The 21,553-nt window shown below is 38.1% G+C and overlaps 2 protein-coding genes, 1 long non-coding RNA gene, 1 other non-coding gene and 1 pseudogene across 4 annotated transcripts; 1 reads left to right on the forward strand and 4 right to left on the reverse strand.

The window, feature by feature from the left end:
- Nucleotides 1-1,166: 1,166 nt before the first annotated feature.
- LOC137734404 (transcription factor GTE1-like) lies at nucleotides 1,167-2,630 on the reverse strand (annotated as a pseudogene).
- An 866-nt stretch (nucleotides 2,631-3,496) lies between these two features.
- LOC137735184 (disease resistance protein RPV1-like) lies at nucleotides 3,497-7,943 on the forward strand. The gene is made up of 5 exons (XM_068474578.1): nucleotides 3,497-4,102; nucleotides 4,738-5,839; nucleotides 5,989-6,270; nucleotides 6,387-6,950; nucleotides 7,038-7,943. Exons 1-5 carry the CDS (start codon nucleotides 3,585-3,587, stop codon nucleotides 7,674-7,676), a joined length of 3,105 nt encoding a protein of 1,034 aa, XP_068330679.1. The 5' UTR covers nucleotides 3,497-3,584; the 3' UTR covers nucleotides 7,677-7,943.
- Nucleotides 7,944-11,285: 3,342 nt separating this feature from the next.
- On the reverse strand, nucleotides 11,286-12,956 carry LOC137735768 (uncharacterized). Its single transcript, XR_011068684.1, has 3 exons — nucleotides 12,672-12,956; nucleotides 12,106-12,176; nucleotides 11,286-11,595 (listed from the first exon to the last, which is right to left on the reverse strand). It is a non-coding gene; the product is annotated as an uncharacterized lncRNA (long non-coding RNA).
- A 5,886-nt stretch (nucleotides 12,957-18,842) lies between these two features.
- LOC137734405 (uncharacterized) lies at nucleotides 18,843-19,628 on the reverse strand. Its single transcript, XM_068473679.1, has 2 exons — nucleotides 19,081-19,628; nucleotides 18,843-18,903 (listed from the first exon to the last, which is right to left on the reverse strand). Exons 1-2 carry the CDS (start codon nucleotides 19,626-19,628, stop codon nucleotides 18,843-18,845), a joined length of 609 nt encoding a protein of 202 aa, XP_068329780.1.
- A 409-nt stretch (nucleotides 19,629-20,037) lies between these two features.
- On the reverse strand, nucleotides 20,038-20,109 carry TRNAP-AGG (transfer RNA proline (anticodon AGG)). Its single transcript has one exon. It is a non-coding gene; the product is annotated as a tRNA-Pro (tRNA).
- Between the last annotated feature and the right edge of the window lie 1,444 nt (nucleotides 20,110-21,553).

Genomic DNA, 21,553 nt, shown 5'->3' on the forward strand with positions numbered 1-21,553 from the left:
ATTTTGGTTTCATTATATTAGATTTCGGGTGGACGACTGATAGTTGTTGATTGTTACGAAATTTAAATGAATTTTGCACAAATTGTAACTAATTTTTAGATATTTAAAAAGTCGTTGCAAAGAAGCGCGCATATTTTTATTAACTTATAGTCGTTGATTGGTACAAATATTTAATAAATTTATAAATAATCGATACAAAGAGGCAGACGTACTGCTCTAGACTCCTAGTTGTTGGTTGGTATGCAATTTTAATAAAATTTGGCATGAAAGGTAACAAATCTCAAAATATTTACAAAAAAGCATGTATAGTCGTTAAATGGTATGAATCTTCAACACCAGAAATGGTAATAAATCTCAAAATGTTCAACAAATAATAACATAAAGGTCTTTTACATTACAAGTACCCGTTGATTGGTCTGAATCTTTAATAAATCTTGCACAAATAGTAACAAATCTCAAAAGTTTTAAATAGTACGCACATAGTATTGTGGTCAACAAAACTAATCCACATATATCACTAGGAATTCTCAACTTTTCCCTAATTAGCAAAAAAGGAAAAATTCTCAACTTTTTCCTAATTATAGAACAAAATATGTCGGAATTTGTGGTTTCATCCAAGCAATATTATGGAAACAGAAATCGAACACAAACGCTTAAAAAGTGTATGGATAAATATTTTTTACTCGCTTAAACAAACAACAAATTCTTGAGAACGTGTAATTGAATTTTTTAATACAACACATAAAAAACATTATTTGAGTGAAAATAAATAAATAAATATATATATACACACACATGAAAAAATCAAGGTTACTCAACCACAATTCTGATTATATTAGAACTATCATAAGATGTACATACGCTGTCGTAAGAATTAACGGATAATGATCGGGAGACCATTTATTTAGATCATATTTTGCAAACCATATGACGTGGTTGTTATTAACGTGCTTATTTCCTATTGATGATACATCATATGGTTTACAAATTTAATCTAAAAAATTGATCTACCTTGCATTATCTAAAACTTAAATGTGAGATGAAGCACTACGAATAAAACTTGGTCAAATGCGAAAAAATTAAGTTGCCAGAACCAAAACACTATAAAACTAAACTAAAAAGGACCTTAAGCACAACCTAATGTTCTCTCGCATGGCATCACATGATCAAGGAGATGGTTTTTTACTCTTTTTCTTGGCAGTTTTGACGATCCCGTCAGAAATCTCTCTTTTTCGGTTATTAGTAGCGTTTCTGATGTTTTTTGTTAGTTTTGTTGCCGCTGTTGTGGTTGTTAGCAGCGTTGTTGGTGTTGCCACCCATGCTTGCTGGACTCTTGCTTTTAACTTCTACAGCATCCTTCACAGTAAACTTCAACCTCCACTAGGTAGAATGAGTCTGCAAGAATATAGTATAAGAACTTGGAAGTATGAACAAACGAGAAGTTATATGAAAATCGTTACCTGAGCTTCGATGTCAAGGTCCACCCTCATCGATGATCAATTACTTTGCGCAATAATCTCCAACGCCTTGCGAAGATCCTCAGGCGACAATCTGATGATCAATTACCTGAGCTTCTCTTCAGTTGACATTTTTCTGAAACGATGTTCTCAAAATAAGATATGGTTGCTGGCACCCTTTCCCTCCACACACGCACAATGAGATGACCGAAGGACGCAGATAGAAGGTTAGTTTAACGGACCTCATTACTTAAATCTCTAGCCATTTTGGCACGAGTAGCCGGCTTCTGCCTCCTCCTCTTCTAGCCTTTTTTCCTGGAAGTATGTTGCTCTGGAGTTATAAATTATCAAGAAATTAACCAAGATGCTAAGATATTGTCAGTACCAAACCAACAAAACCGAACCCCAAATCATTATGTTGGGATATACCTCCTCCGTAACTTTAGGCAGAAACTGGAGACACTTCTCCTCAGATTTTGCCATCAAAGTTTTGGCCATAACATGAACATTGCTTCTGTCATCATTATACGTAATCGCGTTTTTAAAAACCAACCTCACATCAGCAATGAGGAATGAGAAAACCAACAAAAGCCTGTTAGAAGTTGGTGGATACTATCTTTAATAACAAAGTCATAATGTAAACAACAACAAAGCCTTCTCCAACTAAGTGGGGCGGCTGTATGAATCCTAAAACGTCAATGCACTCGGTTTTGCTCCAAATCTTCCGTTAGCTCCAAGCACTCCAACAAAATCATAACATGCAAGGCAACTATCCTACTTACTGTTATTGTCTTACAGAGTTACAGGCGTGTCAGAGAAGTAAATTTATAAACAGCTAAATATGCATTGTCATTGGATGAACCTCCCCCCGCCCTTCGTTTTCTTCACGTTGCATTCGACCCACAACAAAAGAAGTCAAATACCACAAAATCAATGCATGCAGTGCATGATTTCCAAGCGGAGGAGTTTCAAAATCTAACCTTTATCCTACGGATCACTTATGATGGCCCAGACTCCTGGGCCAAAAACACGATCGGTAGAAATATACATAAAAATGCATGGTAATTCCTGAAAAATTCATTTGGTAAAAATATTCATAAAAATGCATAAACTCTTTCCGTGAGTTACCATGCCAAACATAACAACACTGTATTCAGGCCTCATGCTCGTCATGTCACCGGGAAATACATAGTTTCAGTTGGAAAACAAATTTTTTTTTTCAACTGAACCGAAATTGAATCAACAATAAAAGCATCATAGACATCTTCACATGATAACACAAATTAGTTCTTATCACAAATAAACCTCACGATCAACCACACGGGACGCCAATTAAGTCAAATTCGGGTGGACTGAGCCTTTGAAACTACAATTCCTTTTGAAAGGGGTGAGCTATAAGAACTTAGTCATCACTAATATATGTCCTTAACAACTTGTAAAATTGCGTAATGTGTCACGTGAGGAGAAATATTTCTTTCTATGGATTAGATCGAAAATCATTATTTTATTTAATAGAAAAATAAGTTATTTATATCTTGACTTAACGAGTGAACATGCCTCAGTTAGTTAGTGAAGAAACCAGTGTTTCTATATTTACATAATTAAAATGAGGAAATTCATGACGCTAAAGGAAAGAAGAAACATAAATAGGATCAACTACTCTCCTCAATTGATTTGATCCCTATCTTCAAGAATCGGATCACAGATTATAATGTGAAACTTACCCTAGTTTCGATTCCACATGTGCTAATGTACGCATTGGAATTTGGAAATTAGAAAGTAAAAAATCATAATAAAATTGAGACGAAGAATGATTTTATTCACATACGTTTTTTTACTTCTGACATATTTCTTAATTTTCGATCATTGAATATAATAAATTAAACAACGGATATATTAAGATAAAAATAGTAACCCCAGAGAACTTATGGGCTCAAAAACTGAAAGTAGCCAAGTTGGACATGGGTGTGAGTTATGACCCATCAGAGCCAATTAAATGGTGGAAATAGTACCCGCGCGTTATTCACACCGTAGCGACACCATCGACTTCAGAATTGCCGCCACACTGAAACGATTGGAGAGTTTGACTTTCTTTTCTTGAAAGCCAGCTGCACCAATTGATTATCGATGGACACCAGCAGTTCCGCCCATGGAGCCGCCGCCTCTTCATCTTCCTTTCGGCGTGCAAACCGCTGGATGTACGAGGTGTTCTTGAGCTTTAGAGGGGACGACACCCGCACTACCTTCACAGACCACCTCTCCATTGCGTTACGCAATGCCGGAATCAACACGTTTATAGACTACCAGCTCAGAAGGGGGGAAAATATACAGAGCGAACTTGACCGACAAATCGAAGGGTCGAGGATCGCCGTCGTCGTCTTCTCCAAGAGGTACGCGGAGTCCCAGTGGTGCTTGAGGGAGCTGGCCAAGATCATGAGGTGCCGAGAAGATCAAGAGGGGAAGATTGTTTATCCAATTTTCTACGACGTCGACCCTTCTCAAGTGAGGAAACAGAGTGGTGGTTTTGGGGAAGCATTTCGGAAGCATCAAAGGGATGGAAATCCAAACGAGGTCAACCAGTGGAGAAAGGATCTTAAGGCTTCTGCAGATTTGGGTGGCCGGAATCTTAAAATCACAGCGGACGGGTATAATTTCTTCGTTACCTCCTTCAAAAATTTCTCCTTTTTATGTTGTTTTTTATTATTTTATTTTTACATCTGACTGTGCATCCTTAATTCCTTTTTACAAAATTTAATTCGAAGTATGACAAAATTAAGAAATTAGAATTTGATTTTATACGCAATTAAGAAAAAAAATGGAGCATTGTTGCCAAAAATTTGTGGCTGAATTAGATTTATGGCTCGTTTGGAAGTTTTTTTAAAATGTCTGAAAGTGTTTTTCGAAAAAATATTTTTGGGTTCCAGGAAGTGCTTCCTAAAAGAGTTATATGCTTCTTCTAGGAAGTACTTCAAATGTTTTTTCAAGATTCACTTGTGTCTTTTCTAAGGATTGGTATATATGAAATAGAAAAAATGTGGAGCATTGGCTTTTTCACGCCTGACTTGGTGAGATTTTGATGCTCAAGTTCACTCACCTTATAATTCAAGGTTAGAAATTTGGTCAAGTTTAGCTTACTTAATCACATGGATCAATCTAATTTACTCATATCTTCTTTGCTCTAAAAATATTTGGTCACGATGAATGAGGAATTTAGTTCATATGAATCTTGCAGTTGCATGATGAATCTTATTTTTGTACAATTTTGAATTTCAACGTTCAGGCGTGAAGGATTGTTTATAGAGAAAATTGTATGGGACATCAGAGAACTACTGAAAACAACAGACTTAAAACAAGCCAAGTGCTCAGTTGGAATGGCTTTTCGTGTGCAAGAATTCAGTACTGAATACTTGGATTTTGGAGGCTCGCTTGATGTTCAAATTATTGGAATTTGGGGTATGGGCGGTATAGGCAAAACAACACTTGCGAGAGCCATTTGTAGCGAATATCATCGTTGTTTTAGTGGTCTATGTTACCTTGAAGAGGTGAGGAGTAAAAAAAAAAATATGGTTGTTCTGCAAGAACAACTTCTTCGAGATATTTTGAAACGGCCTGACATTAATGTAAGCAGTGTTGTTGAAGGAACCAAGGAGATAGAAAAAAGACTTGGAAGCATGAAGGTGCTTGTCGTGGTTGATGACATAGATGATGCAGACCAATTAGATGAATTGGCTATAAAACATGAATCGTTTGGTCCAGGGAGTAGAATTATTATAACAACAAGAGATGAACAAGTGTTAAATATACATAAGGTGGATAAAAGATATAAGGCACAAGAAATGACTGATGAAGAAGCTCTTGAGCTCCTTAGTTGGCATGCCTTTGGAAGTCATTGTCCCGATAATGAATATATTGAACTCGCAAGAGATGTTGTTGATTATTGTGGAGGGTTGCCACTGGCTCTTAAAGTTGTAGGTCGTTTGTTGGCTACGAAAAAGAGTAAAAGCATATGGGAAAGTACATTGGATAAGTTGAGAAACATTCCATATGGAACTATTCATGAAACGCTTAAAATAAGCTACGATGGTTTAAGTGACGATCATGTGAAGGGTGTGTTCCTTGACATATCTTTTTTCTTTATTGGATGGCATAGAGCTACTGTCATGGCAATATTGGATAGTTGCAGTAGCTTTTCTGTAGAATCAGAAATCAACACTCTCCAAGATCGATGTCTTCTAGATATTGATAGAGGATTTTTTAGGATGCATGATTTGATTCGAGACATGGGAAGGGAAATTGTGCGGGCAGAATATGCTATGGAACCTGGAAAGCGTAGTCGATTGTGGCATCATGAAGAGGTAACAAGCGTGTTAAGTAACGACTCTGTAAGTACATCACAATCAGAAATGTTATGTTGAATGCATATAAAGAGAAGTATTTGCAAATCCCACATCTAATGCATTTTATTTCCTACATAGTTATGTTATATGAACAATCCTTTTCTTACTTAACTTGCACTTACATATCAAAACAGGGAACGGAAGCAATTAGAGGACTAACTTTGGATTTGCCAGAATATTCTAACGAGCATAGCTTCCATACAGATGCATTTAAGAAGATGTGGCGTCTGAAATTTCTCCTACCCAAATATGTAAAGCTGACTGGAAGCTACAAACATTTTTCCAAGGAGTTAAGATTGTTGTCTTGGCATGGATTTCCTCTTGAAGCCATACCCGCAGATTTTGATCTACGAAACCTAGTTTATCTTAACCTGAGCTACAGCAAGATCGTACGAGTTTGGGAGGATTCCGACCTGGTACGATATAATTATCAATCCTTTCCACAACTTCATTTTGTAGAAATCAACATCAATCATGCATTCTCTCTTTTATTTATTTGGATTTTGTTTTTTGTTTTCTCTTTTTGTAACAGTTACCCAAGAAGTTGAAGTTTCTTATTCTTAATCATTCCCATAACCTGACTGAATTACCAGACTTTTCAAAACTCCCACATCTCCATCGATTGATCCTCAAAGGCTGCAAGGGTTTGTGTGCGGGTTACCATTCGTTAACACAACTGAAGATGCTTGCTTATTTAGATCTTAGTGACTGCAATATAACGGATGATGCGGTTCTTGAAAATCTTGGGGCTCTATCTTCTCTAACCATTCTGGTTCTAGATGGGAATGGTTTTAATGGGCTACCCATCCTCAGTGGCCTTTCTCAGCTTCAGTTGTTATTTTTAAATCGTTGCATAAACCTTCAGGCAGTCCCAGATTTGCCGACAAGTTTGCATACGCTTAGAGCGAATTACTGCACTGCACTGGAAATAATGCCTGACTTTTCAGAGATGTCGAAAATGACGGAATTGCAACTGAAAGACTGCCGCAAACTCAAAGATATTCCACACTTGGATAACTCGTTAGGGTACATGCAAAACATTCATATGGAAGGGTGCACCAACCTCACTCTTCCTTTTAAGGAGAGCATCCAAAAGGTAACCTACCTCTCTCTCTTTCTCTCTCTCTCTCTCTCTCTCTCTCTCTCATTGTTGCTTAAAGAAATCTTGCTGCACATGATATAGAAATGGAACGGGGGTGGATTTGGCGGACTTTTTCTCTCCGGAAATGAAATTCCTTACTGGTTAGCCGCTGTCACAACTGAAGATGAAATTGTCAAATATGAAGTGCCGCAAAGTATTGATGGTAAAATAGGAGCATTGGTGGTGTGCATTGTTTATTCTTCGGACGACTCCCAGTGTGTTGGGTCTCTATGCATTGATGTTGCTAATCATACCCAGCAAACTCAGTTTTCCATCTGTCCAATGGATGCCACCGTAATTGCTTCAGGTGAAGATTATCTTTGGCTGGGAAATCTTTCAAACAAAAAGCTGAAACTGATAGGCGGCGACACTGTTCTTGTGCATGCAGAATTTTTTGGAACAGAGGATGATCATCATTTCAAGGTAAAGAAAACAGGAGTTGATATTGTAGACTTTGAACCTCTTCTAGAAGTGTATAAGATTGACTATATGCGTGTAGCGTATGAGAATGATGATACAGGCAGGTCCGTCGATTGGAACCATGCCCACAAGAATGACGACACTGATCATGAGGCAGGGTTAAGCCATCACTCACCTGATGAGGACCAACCTTGCAAAAGATGGAGGTTTTGTTTGCCTTGTTTTGGTAATGCTAACATATGGCAGGGTATTTGGACATAAGTGACTTTTCAGTTTTGTTATTGTGCTGTTTTATTGGCAACGCACATTTTCTTGAATACACCCTGCTTATGGTCTGATATGAAATGACTATTTATGTTCGCTAACTGTAGAACAAAACCCTAATCAGTAAAGCCACAAACATGTTCATCCTGACCGATTTCACTTTGTTTAGTTAGGGTTTTCAATTTAGGTTAATCTGTATCGATTCATCGTTGATTATGAGTGCTTCTTACTCAAATTAGACAGAGTTTCTGGAGTGTTTGTTTTGATTCAATGCCTCACCGAATCGCTTGAACTTAAACTCTGCATATGGTAGCAATTCAGTCAAGCTTTTTGTATAGCTTGAATGAACTGAAGTATCTCTTCATCCATGCTGCAAATCATTTCTGCTGCGTTGTTCAGTGGACTTTAATTGTTATTTGATTAGTACAGTGTTGTTCAGCATACGGTGAATCTTGTAAAAACACTCCCTCTAACACCCAAATGGATGAAGAAAATATTGCTTAGAAATATGAGAAAATTGCTCACTATCCTCGTGCGTTTTGGTGATAGATTGTTAAAATTGGTAGCTTTTAACCATCGGAAACAAGAAAAATCTTTCCATTTTGTGCAACTGAATTTTTTTTTTGAAGAAACAAATTTTTATTGCAAAGAAACAATAAAAATATAAAAGTGGACAAGAAGTCCGCAAAGGCACAAACAAAACAAGATGAATAGCACCATCACCCAGACATTTAGAAAATATAAAAACAACACAAAACTAACTAATAGCCGCATTTCTGTTACGTCAAATTTCTGAAGAAAAAAAAGACAAATCTCTAAATTCTGTAGTAAGCGAAGCCCACAAAGATGACCATAACCGAACATTATCCCACATATCCTCCCTTCTACAGCTTTTGTTGTCCTTAAAAATCTGCTTGTTTCTTTCCATCCAAATGACCCAAAAAACAACTGAAACTATACATCCCCATAAGACCTGGATTTTCTTCCCCTTTCATGATAATTATGTTCCTCTACCATAAGAGAATAACAATGCCTGGGTAAAACCCAATTGATACCAAACTCCTTAAACAACTTCAACCAAAGGTTTAAAGCCATCGAACAGTGAAGACACAAATGGTCAATAGACTTTGAACATTTCTTGCATAAAATGCATCAATCGGGTTGTAGACATGAGCTAGGTCGTCGTTTTTGGAGCATGTCACAAGTGTTAATTTTTCCATGAGCCACTAACCAAGTAAAACCTTCACTTTATTAGGAACTTTAGATTTCCAAACCAGGCCATAAGCCCGAAATACCCTATTAGCACAACTTTTGAGAAGATAATCGCAATAAGATTTAACAGAGAAGCTTCCTGAAGAATCAAGTATCCAATTTCTTTTCGACTTTTTCACAACTTTTGAGGGGTGAATGCCAACCCGATCCAAATTTGTCAGGAAATATGACAATTCGTCTAATTCCACATCACGCAAGTTCCTTCAAAGCCCAAAGTCCCAATTCAAAGAATTTTCAGCAAAACTAGCCACACTAGAAATACTCTTGTTATGAAATCTAGATAAGTTGAACAACCTAGGAAATGAGACTTGTAAAGATCTTTCGCCCAGCCAAATGCCTTCCCAAAATCTAAGTTGATCTCCTTTACCAGGAACAAAACGGCAGCACTTTAGAAAAGAAATATACCCTTGGGAAATATCCTTCCAAGGACTTCTACTTGTTCCAAATTGAACTATCTTGGAATCCCAACCATTGTCATTAAGACCATACTTGCTTCTAATCACTTTATGCTAGATGGAATCACTTTATGCCAGATGGAATCACTTTCGACTGGAAAACACCATAACCATTTAGCTAACAAGCTTTGTTTCTTACCAATAGATTTCCAATACCTAAACCCCCTTCGTCTTTCGGTTTTGAAACTGTCTCCCAATTAATGCGGTGATTTTTCTTATCTTCACCAACACCAACCCATAAGAATTTCCGCATTAAGCTTTTTCCAAATTCCTAACTACTTCTTTAGGAATCTTGAACAAAGATGGAAAATAAATTGGTAAACTTCTTAACATCGATTGAATTAAAGTTAATCGTCCCCCTCTTGAAAGAAAAGCATACTTCCAGCTCAACAATCTCTTTTCAAATTTTTCCACAATCAGGTTTTAGAAAAAAGATTGTGACATCGGCAAATTGCAAGTGAGTAACTTTCACATCTTCATTACCAACACACAACAATCAGTCCACCCTCGATGGCTCTTCCCAGTAATCTACTGAGGATGTCTACTGCAATATTAAACAATAAGGGCAAAAGAGAATCGCCTTGTCTAAGTCCTCTTGATGCTCCAAACTTATCCCTTGGTCGGTCATTTATTATGATGGAAAAGTTGATAGATTTCAAGGAGCCCAATGTCCATTTTCTCCACCTATCACCAAATCCTTTTCTTTCCAACACATTAACTAAGAAATCCCAATCGATGTGATCATAAGCTTTTTCAAAATCAATTTTGAACACAAGACCTTCATTCTTTTTCACCCTTGTTTCCTCAACCACTTCGTTGGCCACTACAGTTGTATCAAGAATCTGCCTTCCTTTCACAAAAGCTCCTTAAGCCTGTGAGATTGTGCCACTAATTACCTCCTTTAGTCTAAAGGCCAACACTTTTAACAAAATCTTGTCTAAACTCGTTGTCAAGCTTATAGGCTTATAATCAGCAACACTAATTGAATTTGCTTTCTTTGGTACGAGACAAATGTATGTTTCATTTGTGACTACGTTGATGACTCCGCTACCATGAAATTCATTGAAACCCCTCACAATATCAAAATTTACCACCTCCCAATGTTGGCAAATGTTCTTTGACCAGGTCCTCAAGTCTTGCCCGTAAACCATCTATTTCTAGTTTCAAGGAGAGATCAAGACCCTCCCTCATCTCTGTAGCATCAAGCTCCAATAGTTTATCCTCCACTTGCTTCTTTTCTTGGCCAGCATTGCCAAAAACTTCCTTGCTCCACTCATTTACTTCAGGTTTCACCCAACAATAATATTGAGTTCATGTTCTTATTGGGGTTCTTTTGTGGTTTTGTTGTCCATGACCCGTGAAGATGAGGCAAAAGAGATTGAGAAGTTTATGTCATCCGCTGCGTACATTAACTCAATGGGCGAGCAATACAAACAAGGCTATCGGTTGGAGCTTCGTGAAGGGTTTGAGATATTTCGCTGCTACGAAATGAAACTGGATGTCAACCGAAAATAGGTGACCGTTGGCTATTACAAGGCACTTGCCGTTGGGGGCACTCGCTAGATTGCTTTACGGTTTTTTCGTGTTATGGATAATTTGAACTCTTTTTTGCATCATTCAAATTTTCTTACATTTCGACATTCCATGTGTGGTTTGTCATAAGAAGGACCTTAATGTTTCATTAGTTCAATAACATCTATGTAATTTGTTATTGCGAAATGAGCCATTTGCTTAATCTTGGGACAAGATAAGACTTTGGAAAATGCACAAAACATGATTAAATGATGCACATGTCATGCGCATTGCATGCTCAACACATACACATGGTATGCACATTGCATACTGAAATTACTAAAATTATGATAACATTTACATGGCAAAACGAACACTGATCCGCTAAGAACTAAAATTACGAAAACATGCATATGGTAAGACAAACATCAATCCGCTAAGTACTAAAATTACATAACATTTAAGTGAATAAACAACAAAGTGTATGAAACTTAAAACAAACTGAATTAAAAAATTAAAAAAAAAAATGTAGTCAAATAAATGTTGTTCGAATATGACTTCACAGAAATGCACCACAAGCTTCAGTCTGAAAAACCCGATGTTCTTCATAACAACATTGTCGATGGCTAAGCCGGTGGATAGGTAGTCGGCAAATTTAAGCAAGAAAACTTTGCAGTCTGCCCTACCACAAAACAACAAGTGCACGTTACAACGCACTCGATATTTGAGACAAATAAAATGAACGAAGTGGACAAGGTAGAGTAGCCCCATCTTGTACAAATCGTCTTGGTTTTGGCAACCATAAAATTCGTCTTCCAATTGTTTCAACAATATCTTCTTCTTTCCCCTGAAATTCGTCTCTTTTATACGACATTCCTCTTCCTTCTCTATCGGCAGGAATTTTCCAAACTTTAGTCCTATGATCAACCAAAACTCGAGGCTCCCGAAATTAAATCGCAACATCTTCCCCAAATATGAAGGATATGGAATCATCGATCATTGTATCCTTAATAACCCTAATGATATCATAGTGGTTCAATTGCCTAAACCATTCGATGCAATCCACATGAACAAGATGACCGAAACAAGAATCCTCAAATTTCTTTGGTTGGTCTTTTGAAAATCACCCTCCTATATTAGAGAGACCCTAACGTATATGATAAACACAAGATGGTGGCAGGAAATACCTTATCAGGCAGACACAAGTTCCATCAGAGGATAAGATTTGACTTTGGACTTGCAAGATTTTCAACACAGCCTTTAAATCCAACAATGACAACCATAAGGTTTTATACGCAAATCAAATTAATAACATAAACATGCACACAGGATATGCATGGTATATGCACATTATATGCTTAATCTACAGAGTATGTGCAGTCTTTCTTAACCTACATAGGATGTGTAGTCTTTCATATGGATCAAATTCAACAAAATCATGAACCAAATTCAAGCAAGTATACCCTACATCTACACCATACAACCAAAGTACAACTTAATCAATTAATTTCCAAAAATATCATATGCACATGCACAGAATATGTACGCAATATGCACAAATGAAAATTAAATATAGATCGAACAAACCATGAATAATTAACTTCAAAAATACATGCAATTACACAACCCTAAAGCCTAATTTGTTAATTTTCCCTAAGTTAACTGTACGAAACTGTCAATCACACCCAAAACCCTAAATTCCCGAATTGGGAAAACCAAAGTTCTAATAATGACAATTTGATTCAAAACGTACCACTTTTTTATTTTGCCGTTAAAATTGTATAAATTGAATGGCCGCAAAACTTGCAGAAAATCTGAGTTAAAACGGCGCCGGTCGGAAAATTGGAGAAGGATTTGGGTCGCAACGGTTGGAAAATTGAAAACTTGGCATTGGTCGAAAAAGTGGAGAAGGATTTGGAAACTTGGTGTCAGTCGGAAAATTGGAGAAGGATTTGGCTTGCGCCGTTGGGGGTTGGGGTTCGTCGAGCTGAGGGTCGTGAGAAAGGTTTTCGAACAACGAAGGAGAAAATGTTGATTGGGTCTTGGCAATAATCTATTTATATGGGAGGACAATTTGATCATTTTAAGTTTTAGGAAAATCTTATTTCCGTCGTATTGTTGTGTATGTTTTGTGCATATGCCAAAAATCCTATTTTGGTCACAAGATTAAAGAAATGTCCCATTTCCTTCAATTTCCCTCTTTTTTTTAATCCACCCCTTGTATGTTTGGCACTTATTCATCTCCTTTTTGTTATAATAATCCTACTCCCTACCCCAAACAAGTCATGTTCTATCGCCAATCCATCAAATTGGTATGCAACATCAATGTCATCAACCACGACAAATACCTTCAGCACCTTAGCACCTTAGCCCCTTCCACAACACTGCTTATATTAATGTCAGGTCGTTTCAAAATATCTCGAAGAAATTTTCTTTCAAAGCAAGCGTATTTTTCCTTTTACTCTTCATCTCTTCAAGGTAACATTGACAACTGAAACTATAGTGATATTCCCTACAGATGGCTCTTGCAAGAGTTGATTTACCTATACTGCCCACCCCAAATTCCAATTATTTGAACATTAGTTGAACCTCCAACATCTCGTAATTAGTTCTGAATTCTTGCACGCGAAAAGCTATTCCGCCTGAGCACTTGGACTTTTTAAGTCTTTGGTTTTCAATAGTCCCCTGATGTTGATATGATCTAAATCTTTAAGCCCTATTCAACCTACAAGTAGCATAAGAATGGCTATGCAAGACGAGGGAAGGAAGAGGGAAGGAGCAGAGCTCCAATATATTTTTGTATTTGATTTGTATTGTAAAACTGATCTGATACAACTCCACATACTTCTTGCTTCATATACTAGCTCCCACACACTTTTGCCAGCGGACATTTTCTAACAAACTCAATTCTAATTATGATTAAGGCAATTACAGATCATAACAGATGTCCCCAACAATTTTCTTAATAAACAATCTTCATCATGCAACTGCAACTGCAAGTAAGTTTTAAATTCAAAATTCAAAATTATACGAAAGTAAGATTCATCATGCAACTGCAAGTTTTATATGAACTAAATGCCTCATTCATCTTGATTAGATATTTTGATAGCAAAACGTTTTGAATAAATTATATTTGATCGAGGTGATTAGTTAAGCTTAGCTCAATCATGTTTCCGAAATGCATTATAACCGTATTAGTTAAGCTTAATTAATTGCTCCTGGCCTAGTATCTGGGTTTGACAAAATGTAAAGGATTCGTCCTTCACGCATTACCATCAAATCAAGCATGTGACGTGTTTCACTTTCACATGCTTATTTTAACGGAAATTCTCATACAATTAGGCGTAAATGATCAAGCTTCACATTTTTTTTTTTTAAATTCAGATGCCAATGCTCTGAGCTTTTTCCTAAAAACGTATAAAATCAGAGTCTAATTATAATCTCCTTATTTTTGGTCGATTATGAGTCTTAAAAGATAATACAAGATGTTGGAATTAAATTTAGAGGGAGAACTAAAAAAAGAAAGAAAAAAAAAGAAATATTGAAAAAGGAGAAATATGTTCAACTTTTAAGAATAAATAAAAAATATTTGACGTGCAAACACTTGTAACATACTATTCTTTTTCGAGTAATGATATTTATATTATGTTTTTATATTACATTTCTATACCATTTTAGGTGGCATCTGATGTAAACAGCTACATCATTTGAAAAATTTGCAAAATGCAGGAAAAAGAAGGAGAAAGAGTCCTCGCATACCACAATCATCATTTAACTAACTAATTTTTCTTAATTATTAGTTTATTAAATAATGAACTAAATTTAAAAATATAATTAATTGTAATGATGTGGCTATCTACATCAAATACCACCTAAAATAGTATGAAAATATGATACAAAAATATAATATGAATAACATTACTCTTCTTTTTCACTTGTGTGTTCAACTTCTGTTAAAAAACAACTCTCTACCATTTTAATATATATTTTGGATGTTTGAATTTGACAGAGGACTTCCAATGAAGGCCTAAAAAATAAACCCCAAAACGAGATGCACAATTTTTGACCGGGAAATAAAAAGGAATTTAGACCAACAACTACTTTTGACTTCTTTAAGCTTTGTTTACACGTAAATGGGTTCGTGTGTAAGGTCGTCGTACATGGTAGGTCATGGGTATTGTGTGAAAGAGCATTGGACATAAAAATAAAAAATTATGTTATTCACACATTTATTTTTATTTTTCATACACATTCGTTGATTTTTGGTAATTGATATCGTCAATTCATTCGATTTGATAATAGAAAATTAAGAAAGATATGTAAAAGGTAAAAATTGATGTGTTGGTGGCACTACCCAAAATAATGCTCGACTAACAAAATCATGAGGTGAGAGATGGAGGGTGATTTTGTGATTTTATCTTTTAACCGTAGGGACATGTAGTTGAGCGAATAGGAAGAACTTCTCCTATGCATGATCAAGCAAATTATTATCGATATCATTTCAACGGTCTTCAAATTTAGTCTTTGTAGTATTATTCTAAATACATATATTAACATCAGTTGTATTCATCCTCATATAATAATGGTATTAAAAGAAAACTTTGTTTGTACATCACAAAGCAAAAATATTTGATAGAGAAAAAATAAATACAAATAATTATAAATTAATATTTAAAAAATCCACAGTAATGTACGACTGAGAACTCAGTCCACACGCGGGAAATCGGAGAATTCTACGCGGGTTTTAGGCGATGTAATACAACCAAACGATGCCTTCACCAGCGCGCTCACGAGGTGGGACCTACACCTGAGCGGCCGAACCAGGGTCTTGTGGGCCTTATCACCATCGGCGGCGAAAGCAGCAACCAGCTCGCCTGAGTGGTCTCCCTCGGCGATTGGGAACATTGGCCCCGGTGCCAGCCGGCTCTGCCGCCTCTTGATGTCGCTGAGCTCCATTTTGGGCTGGGGCTTGACCAGCGACCCGATCAGGGCCGTCCTGTGCTTCTTGGACTTGCTGCTCTGGTACCGGCAGCTGCCGGCCGCCGGCGAATTCGGCCTGAAGACTGACGATTTTTCGAGATCGACCGGCGATCGGACGCTCTGCGATCGTTTGAAGGAGTTGGTCTTGAAGAGGAAGAGGCCGTTTCGCGGGTCCCTCTGCACCAATTTCGTGTTTTGGGGGAAATCGACGTCGTCGATGGTTTTGCCGCAGAAGACGACGGCGGAGGAGTCGAGCTCGAAGTCCGGGTGGTCGATGAAGAACTCGAAGAGGCTGTCGGGGGTATCTGGGTATTTTCGGGGGGAGGGAGAGTAGCTGTCGTAGTGGTCGTTGTAGAGGGAGAAGTCGCAGAAGGAGAGGGTGTCGTCTGCGTCGGACTGGTCCTGCGGGACTGCAGTGTTTTTGGTGTCGTCCATTTTTTGAGATAGCAAAAGCTGGGATTGGTGTGAGAAGGAGAGTGCGGGGAGTGGGTTTATATACGGCTGATGGTGTTTGAAATTTGAGGTGAGAGAGAGAGAGAGAGGAAGCGAGGTGGGGTGGTTCCTTAAGCAAGGTGATTAGCTTAATTAATTAGTGATTAATTGGGGAGGGAGAGTTGGTTTGGTTTGGTGACAAGGCTTTCTGGAAGGGGAGGAAAATCAAATGCAAATTAGTTGACTAGTGACGGGAGAGGAAGGAGTGTATATATATATATATATATATATCTTTCTGGAAGGGGAGGAAAATCAAATGCAAATTAGTTGACTAGTGACGGGAGAGGAAGGAGTATATATATATATATATATAATAGGAATTGGATCCTCTCTTGATCAGGAGATTAGGATCCTCTTGACCCATTAACACGGGTCGTTGGATTTTGATCCAACGATTACAATTATTATAACTTTTAAAAGAACCTCCTATTTGTTCTCGTTGGATCAAAATTTAACGGCCCGTATTAGTGGATCAGGAGGATCCTAACCTCCTGCTCATAGGAGAGGATCCAATTCCTATATAATATATGTGATGGGATGAGCTACTAGAAGAGTGCAAATGAGTCAGCAAGGTAAACATTGGGTTCTTTTTACAAATAATTAAATGGATTAATGTTATTAATGGTAAAATCTGTTTGACTTGATCCTGCCCTAACCCTACCCCTTCTTTCTCTTGTCATGGAAACGTGTAGTAACAATGGCTGGCGCCCTACTTGCCTTATTGTCGAATCGCCAATGACTCAACTGGCAATTTTTATTTTAAGATTATCATTCAACAATTAGGGCAACAAAATTTGTGAAACTAAATGTCGACATGTAGTTTTTTAATTATAAATTAATATTTATAAATTGTGTTTGTCTAGTTATTTGTTTGGAAGTAATTTTAAAATAATTGAAAGTTCTTTTAAAGAAAATATATTTGGGTTCCGAAATCACTTTCATGTGGTTCTTTTAGGGAGCACTTCAAGTGCTTTTTCAGGATTTACTTGTGTTTTTACTAAAGATTGGTTTCAAAAACATTTCCACTAATAACGTTTTTAGTTATTTTAAAAGTATTTCCAAACGAGTCCATTAGTTGTGTTTGGGCCTGAAATGAGAATTTGTGCCGAGAAGGGTCGACCCAAGGACCATGGACCTCAGCCAATATGCATCATTCAGGCCAATGGGTTTTTAACCCATAAATAGGATCAGTTCGACCGAGTTCTTATGAAGGAAGAACTCTGATGAGATCAAATATGGGTGGCTCAGTTGAGTTCTGTATGATTTGAAAATTGCCAGATATCAAATTGAGCATTGGATAAATAGGAATTATCTCAAGGATCAGAATGCATGCGCGATTGGATAAAAGATGAATGAGTCTCATAATGAGACTAGATTCAAAGTCCTAGTTAGATTCAAAGAGGTCGAGTCTAGATGGAGATAAAGTTTTGGCCACGAAAGGATAAGGGGAATATTCAAGCAGATGCCAAGCAAATACAAACTCATCAGGACTCTGACTCGACATGTTTTTTTTATCACATATGCCTTACCTATAAATAGAGAAGGCTCTGCAATAGTAAAGGCCCTTTCAACTCCAATAAATAACTCAAAATGCTCTACATGAAACTCTTCTCATACATGAGAAAACACACTAATTATCCTAACCCTCGTGCCATCTTCAGTTCGAATCGAACAAGTGAACAACATTGTGTTGGCAACCAGCAACACCTTAATTTGGATAAGTGAACATCACTAGAGCCGTAGAACCAAGTGATCTGAAGCACCTTCACTTTAGATCAATGAACGATACTACTTCTGGTTGGTTATCTATTCAAGTCTCGACCGGTGAAGAGTTTCTAACTTTTTCAATGAAAGATGTCACTTCATTAGTTTCTTAGCAATGTGAAGTGTTCTATGATTTGTTACTCTCAGGTGCATTCTGCAATTTGGCATATAGACGACCGAACCACGTTCAACATAAAAATGCTTATCTCCTTTGAGTACATGTATCCTTACAGCCTGATACAATTTGGCACACATATATTCTTACGAGTATAGTCAAAGTAGCCAAACCTGGCGCAAGAAATCCTGAATTTCGTAGTAACCTTGTCTTCAGGTTCTAAAACACAAGGTCGGGACGTGCTCTTTCCTCGGGCTATAATCGCTCGAGAACACAAGTCATTAGCACATTTGACACCATCACCACCACATTTATTATACTCGAGCAATCGAGCTCGGTTAAGAGTTGGCAAACCCGCATTCACAAAGACGTAGTTAGCTCATAATTACTCGGCATGCGCATCACGTAGGCTTTGTAATTTTAGGGTCAACAAGTTCATATCACTATATTACACCATCATTCTTACGCTGGTGAAAGAAGGATTGTATATCCAAATGACTTCAAAATGAAAAGTGTAATCTGTAACTAATAGAATTAAGTGATCAAGCTCGTTTAAACGGAGAAAAAGATGTATTACGCTTCTTCATCGCTTTCGATAATAAAATTTTTGCAATTAGTTTTGTACATGAGGAAGCTACAAAGCAAAAGATAAACAAATTTAAATTAATCAGTTGCTTGATTCCTAGTCCAAGACTTGGAACCCGCCAATCCAGGTCTTAAGTCCAAGTTGTCCAACGACGACCCAACTCAGACACGTGGCATACAACCAAGAGTCGCCTTAGCCAACGCGTTTAACAAGTGGAACCGACACCTCAGCGCCCTCATCAGCCGCCAATGCCCTTTACCGGACCCACTCCTTCCACCGACACTCGCTAGCTCCCCGCCGCTTATCACAGGGAACATCAGCGCCGGAGTGCGCCGACCCTGCCGCTTTCTGATCTCATTCATGTCCATCTCCGGTTGGTACTTCACCAGTCCTATCAGCACCTTGTGCTTCCGTGAATTGCTCGACGGCGAGTGCGACCGGCAGCTCACGAGCTCCGATTCCGACCGGTGAGAGTGAGGGTGGGAGGGAGATGAAAATTTGAATGATTCGGATCGGGAGAAAAATGGGTTTTCGATTTGAGGCTCCTCGTTCCGAAGGTCGATTGGTTTTCCGCAGAAAACGACGTCCACGGGGATGTATCCGCGGATCGGGTCTACCGGGAATTCAAAAAAGGCATCTGGGTCGGAAGAATAAGAAGCGGAGGCCATAGGGTTCTCCTCCGACTCCCCAATTTCGTCGTGTAGCGGGAGATCGCAGAAGGACAGTGCGTCTTCTTCGACTTCTTGCCGGTTGAAATCTGAGAAATTTTCCATGTCTGTGAATCTGTGATCTGGGTAGTGATAAAGTTGATCTGTTTGTGTTGCTGGATGTGTTTGGTGATTGGGGATAGGATCTGTGTGTGTATATATATGGAGGGAGGGAGTGAGGGCTTCTAGAAATAGGATATGGGAGGTTGGTGGCGACGTGGCTTCGGTGGTTTTGGTTTTGGTGCTTCTGGAAGAAGAACAACTTGGTGGCTTGAAAAGTGATCCAAAAATAAGGGGCAAAAAAGGACTTAGTGGAAATCCGGGAGAGCAGTCAAAAGAGGAAAATGGTTAAAACCCGCGAAAGAGAGAAAAGACGTTTGGGGGAGGTGGTTTTTCTAGAAGGACTCGAGAAACTGGTGGCTGCGTGAAAAAACCGAAAGCAGGAAGAAATCAAAAGAATAAAAAATAGAGAACGGGGGCATTCCGAGAATTGAACTCGGGACCTCTCGCACCCTAAGCGAGAATCATACCACTAGACCAAATGCCCACTGTTGTCTGGAAGGTTCATGTGTTTTATATTTCTACATAAAAGGAACATTACTATTACATGATTCTCTCCTTGACAAATAGTCTTTTTTGTGTAATTGTAAATGTGAAGTCTTCGTATCGTATTGATGAAACTAAGGTCGTTTCCAACCGAAAGGGCTAAACATAGTCCCATCCAAAATTATAGTCCTGCAAAAAATTATTTTATAATGACCAGTGTCAGGTCATACTCATATCTCATCTCCAACCGAATGGGCTAAACATAGTCCCTCTCAATAATGTATTAGTGTTAAGTTTATACTTTAAATTTATTGGTAATTTAGTTAAACTATTGTTGGATTTTTTTTCAAATATAGATGTTAAATTTAAATCAATTATTGCAATTGATGAGCTGAGTCATAAAAAGGGGCTAAGAGGGGGCTACATTTGGGCAAACTAGTGGGCTCCACGTAATTATAGCCTAGCCATCGGTTGTAGATGAATTTTTTGACAAATCAGGCCATTTTTTTGCTTTTGGACCTTTGGCCCTCTCTATTAGAGATGACCTAACTATTTGAAATTCAACTGATCCTCTGTTTTCATCTTTTTCTTTTTGTGAAATAACTGAGATGAATGAATTTGTTGAAAACTGCCTTGACAGGGCGGTGCTGTCACATCCCAGACTCAACTCCGCCGTAGCACGATATTGTCCGTTTTGAGCCCCGGCCACGCCCTCACGGTTTTGTTTCTAGGAACTCACACGAGAACTTTCCAGTGGGTCACCCATCCTGGGAATGCTCTCACCTGAACTTGCTTAACATTGGAGTTTCAATGGAACCTGAAGCCGGTGAGTTCCCAAAAGGTCTCGTGCTATATGGAGGTGGGCATGTACATATAAGGCACATCACTTCCTCTCCGTTAGTCGATGTGGGATGTTATAATCCACCCCACTTAAGGGGAACTCGGCGTCCTCGCCGGCACATCCACACCGAATGGCAAAATGGCTTTGATACCATTCTGTCACATCCCATACTCAACTTCGCCGTAGCACAATATTGTCCGCTTTGGGCCTCGGCCACCCCTTCATGGTTTTGTTTCTGGGAACTCATATGAGAACTTCCTAGTGGGTCACCCATCTTGGGAATGCTCTCACCCGAACTCGCTTAACTTTGGAGTTCCAATGGAACCTAAAGCCAGTGAGTTCCCAAAAGGCCTCGTGCTATATGGAGGTGGGCATGTACATATAAGGCACATCACCCTATCTCCGTTTGTCGATGTGGAATGTTACAGGTGCTCTGACCAATTGAACTACAATCCCAAGTAAATACCATAATAAAATAAAGTATACATTTTTCTATGATTTCATTCTAACCCTTTCAATTTCGATTAGAATTGTGCCATAAACCGAAATCTTTTATCCCCCTCTTTTTATTTTAAGATTTTTTTTTTATTAATAGGTATCTTTA

This window comes from Pyrus communis, chromosome 5, assembly GCF_963583255.1.
Source record: "Pyrus communis chromosome 5, drPyrComm1.1, whole genome shotgun sequence".
NCBI lineage: Eukaryota > Viridiplantae > Streptophyta > Magnoliopsida > Rosales > Rosaceae > Pyrus > Pyrus communis.

What these genes read in the sequence shown, in the direction of transcription:
- LOC137735184 (XM_068474578.1), top strand. Translation starts at nt 3,585, where the DNA reads ATGGACACCAGCAGTTCCGCCCATGGAGCCGCCGCCTCTTCATCTTCC. An exon ending in CTTAAAATCACAGCGGACGG is followed by an intron (nt 4,103 to 4,737) that starts GTATAATTTCTT and finishes TTCAACGTTCAG; the next exon opens with GCGTGAAGGATTGTTTATAG. An exon ending in TTTGGGAGGATTCCGACCTG is followed by an intron (nt 6,271 to 6,386) that starts GTACGATATAAT and finishes TTTTTGTAACAG; the next exon opens with TTACCCAAGAAGTTGAAGTT.
- LOC137734405 (XM_068473679.1), bottom strand. Translation starts at nt 19,628, where the DNA reads ATGGAAAATTTCTCAGATTTCAACCGGCAAGAAGTCGAAGAAGACGCA. An exon ending in CGGCTGATGAGGGCGCTGAG is followed by an intron (nt 18,904 to 19,080) that starts GTGTCGGTTCCA and finishes TTTGCTTTGTAG; the next exon opens with CTTCCTCATGTACAAAACTA.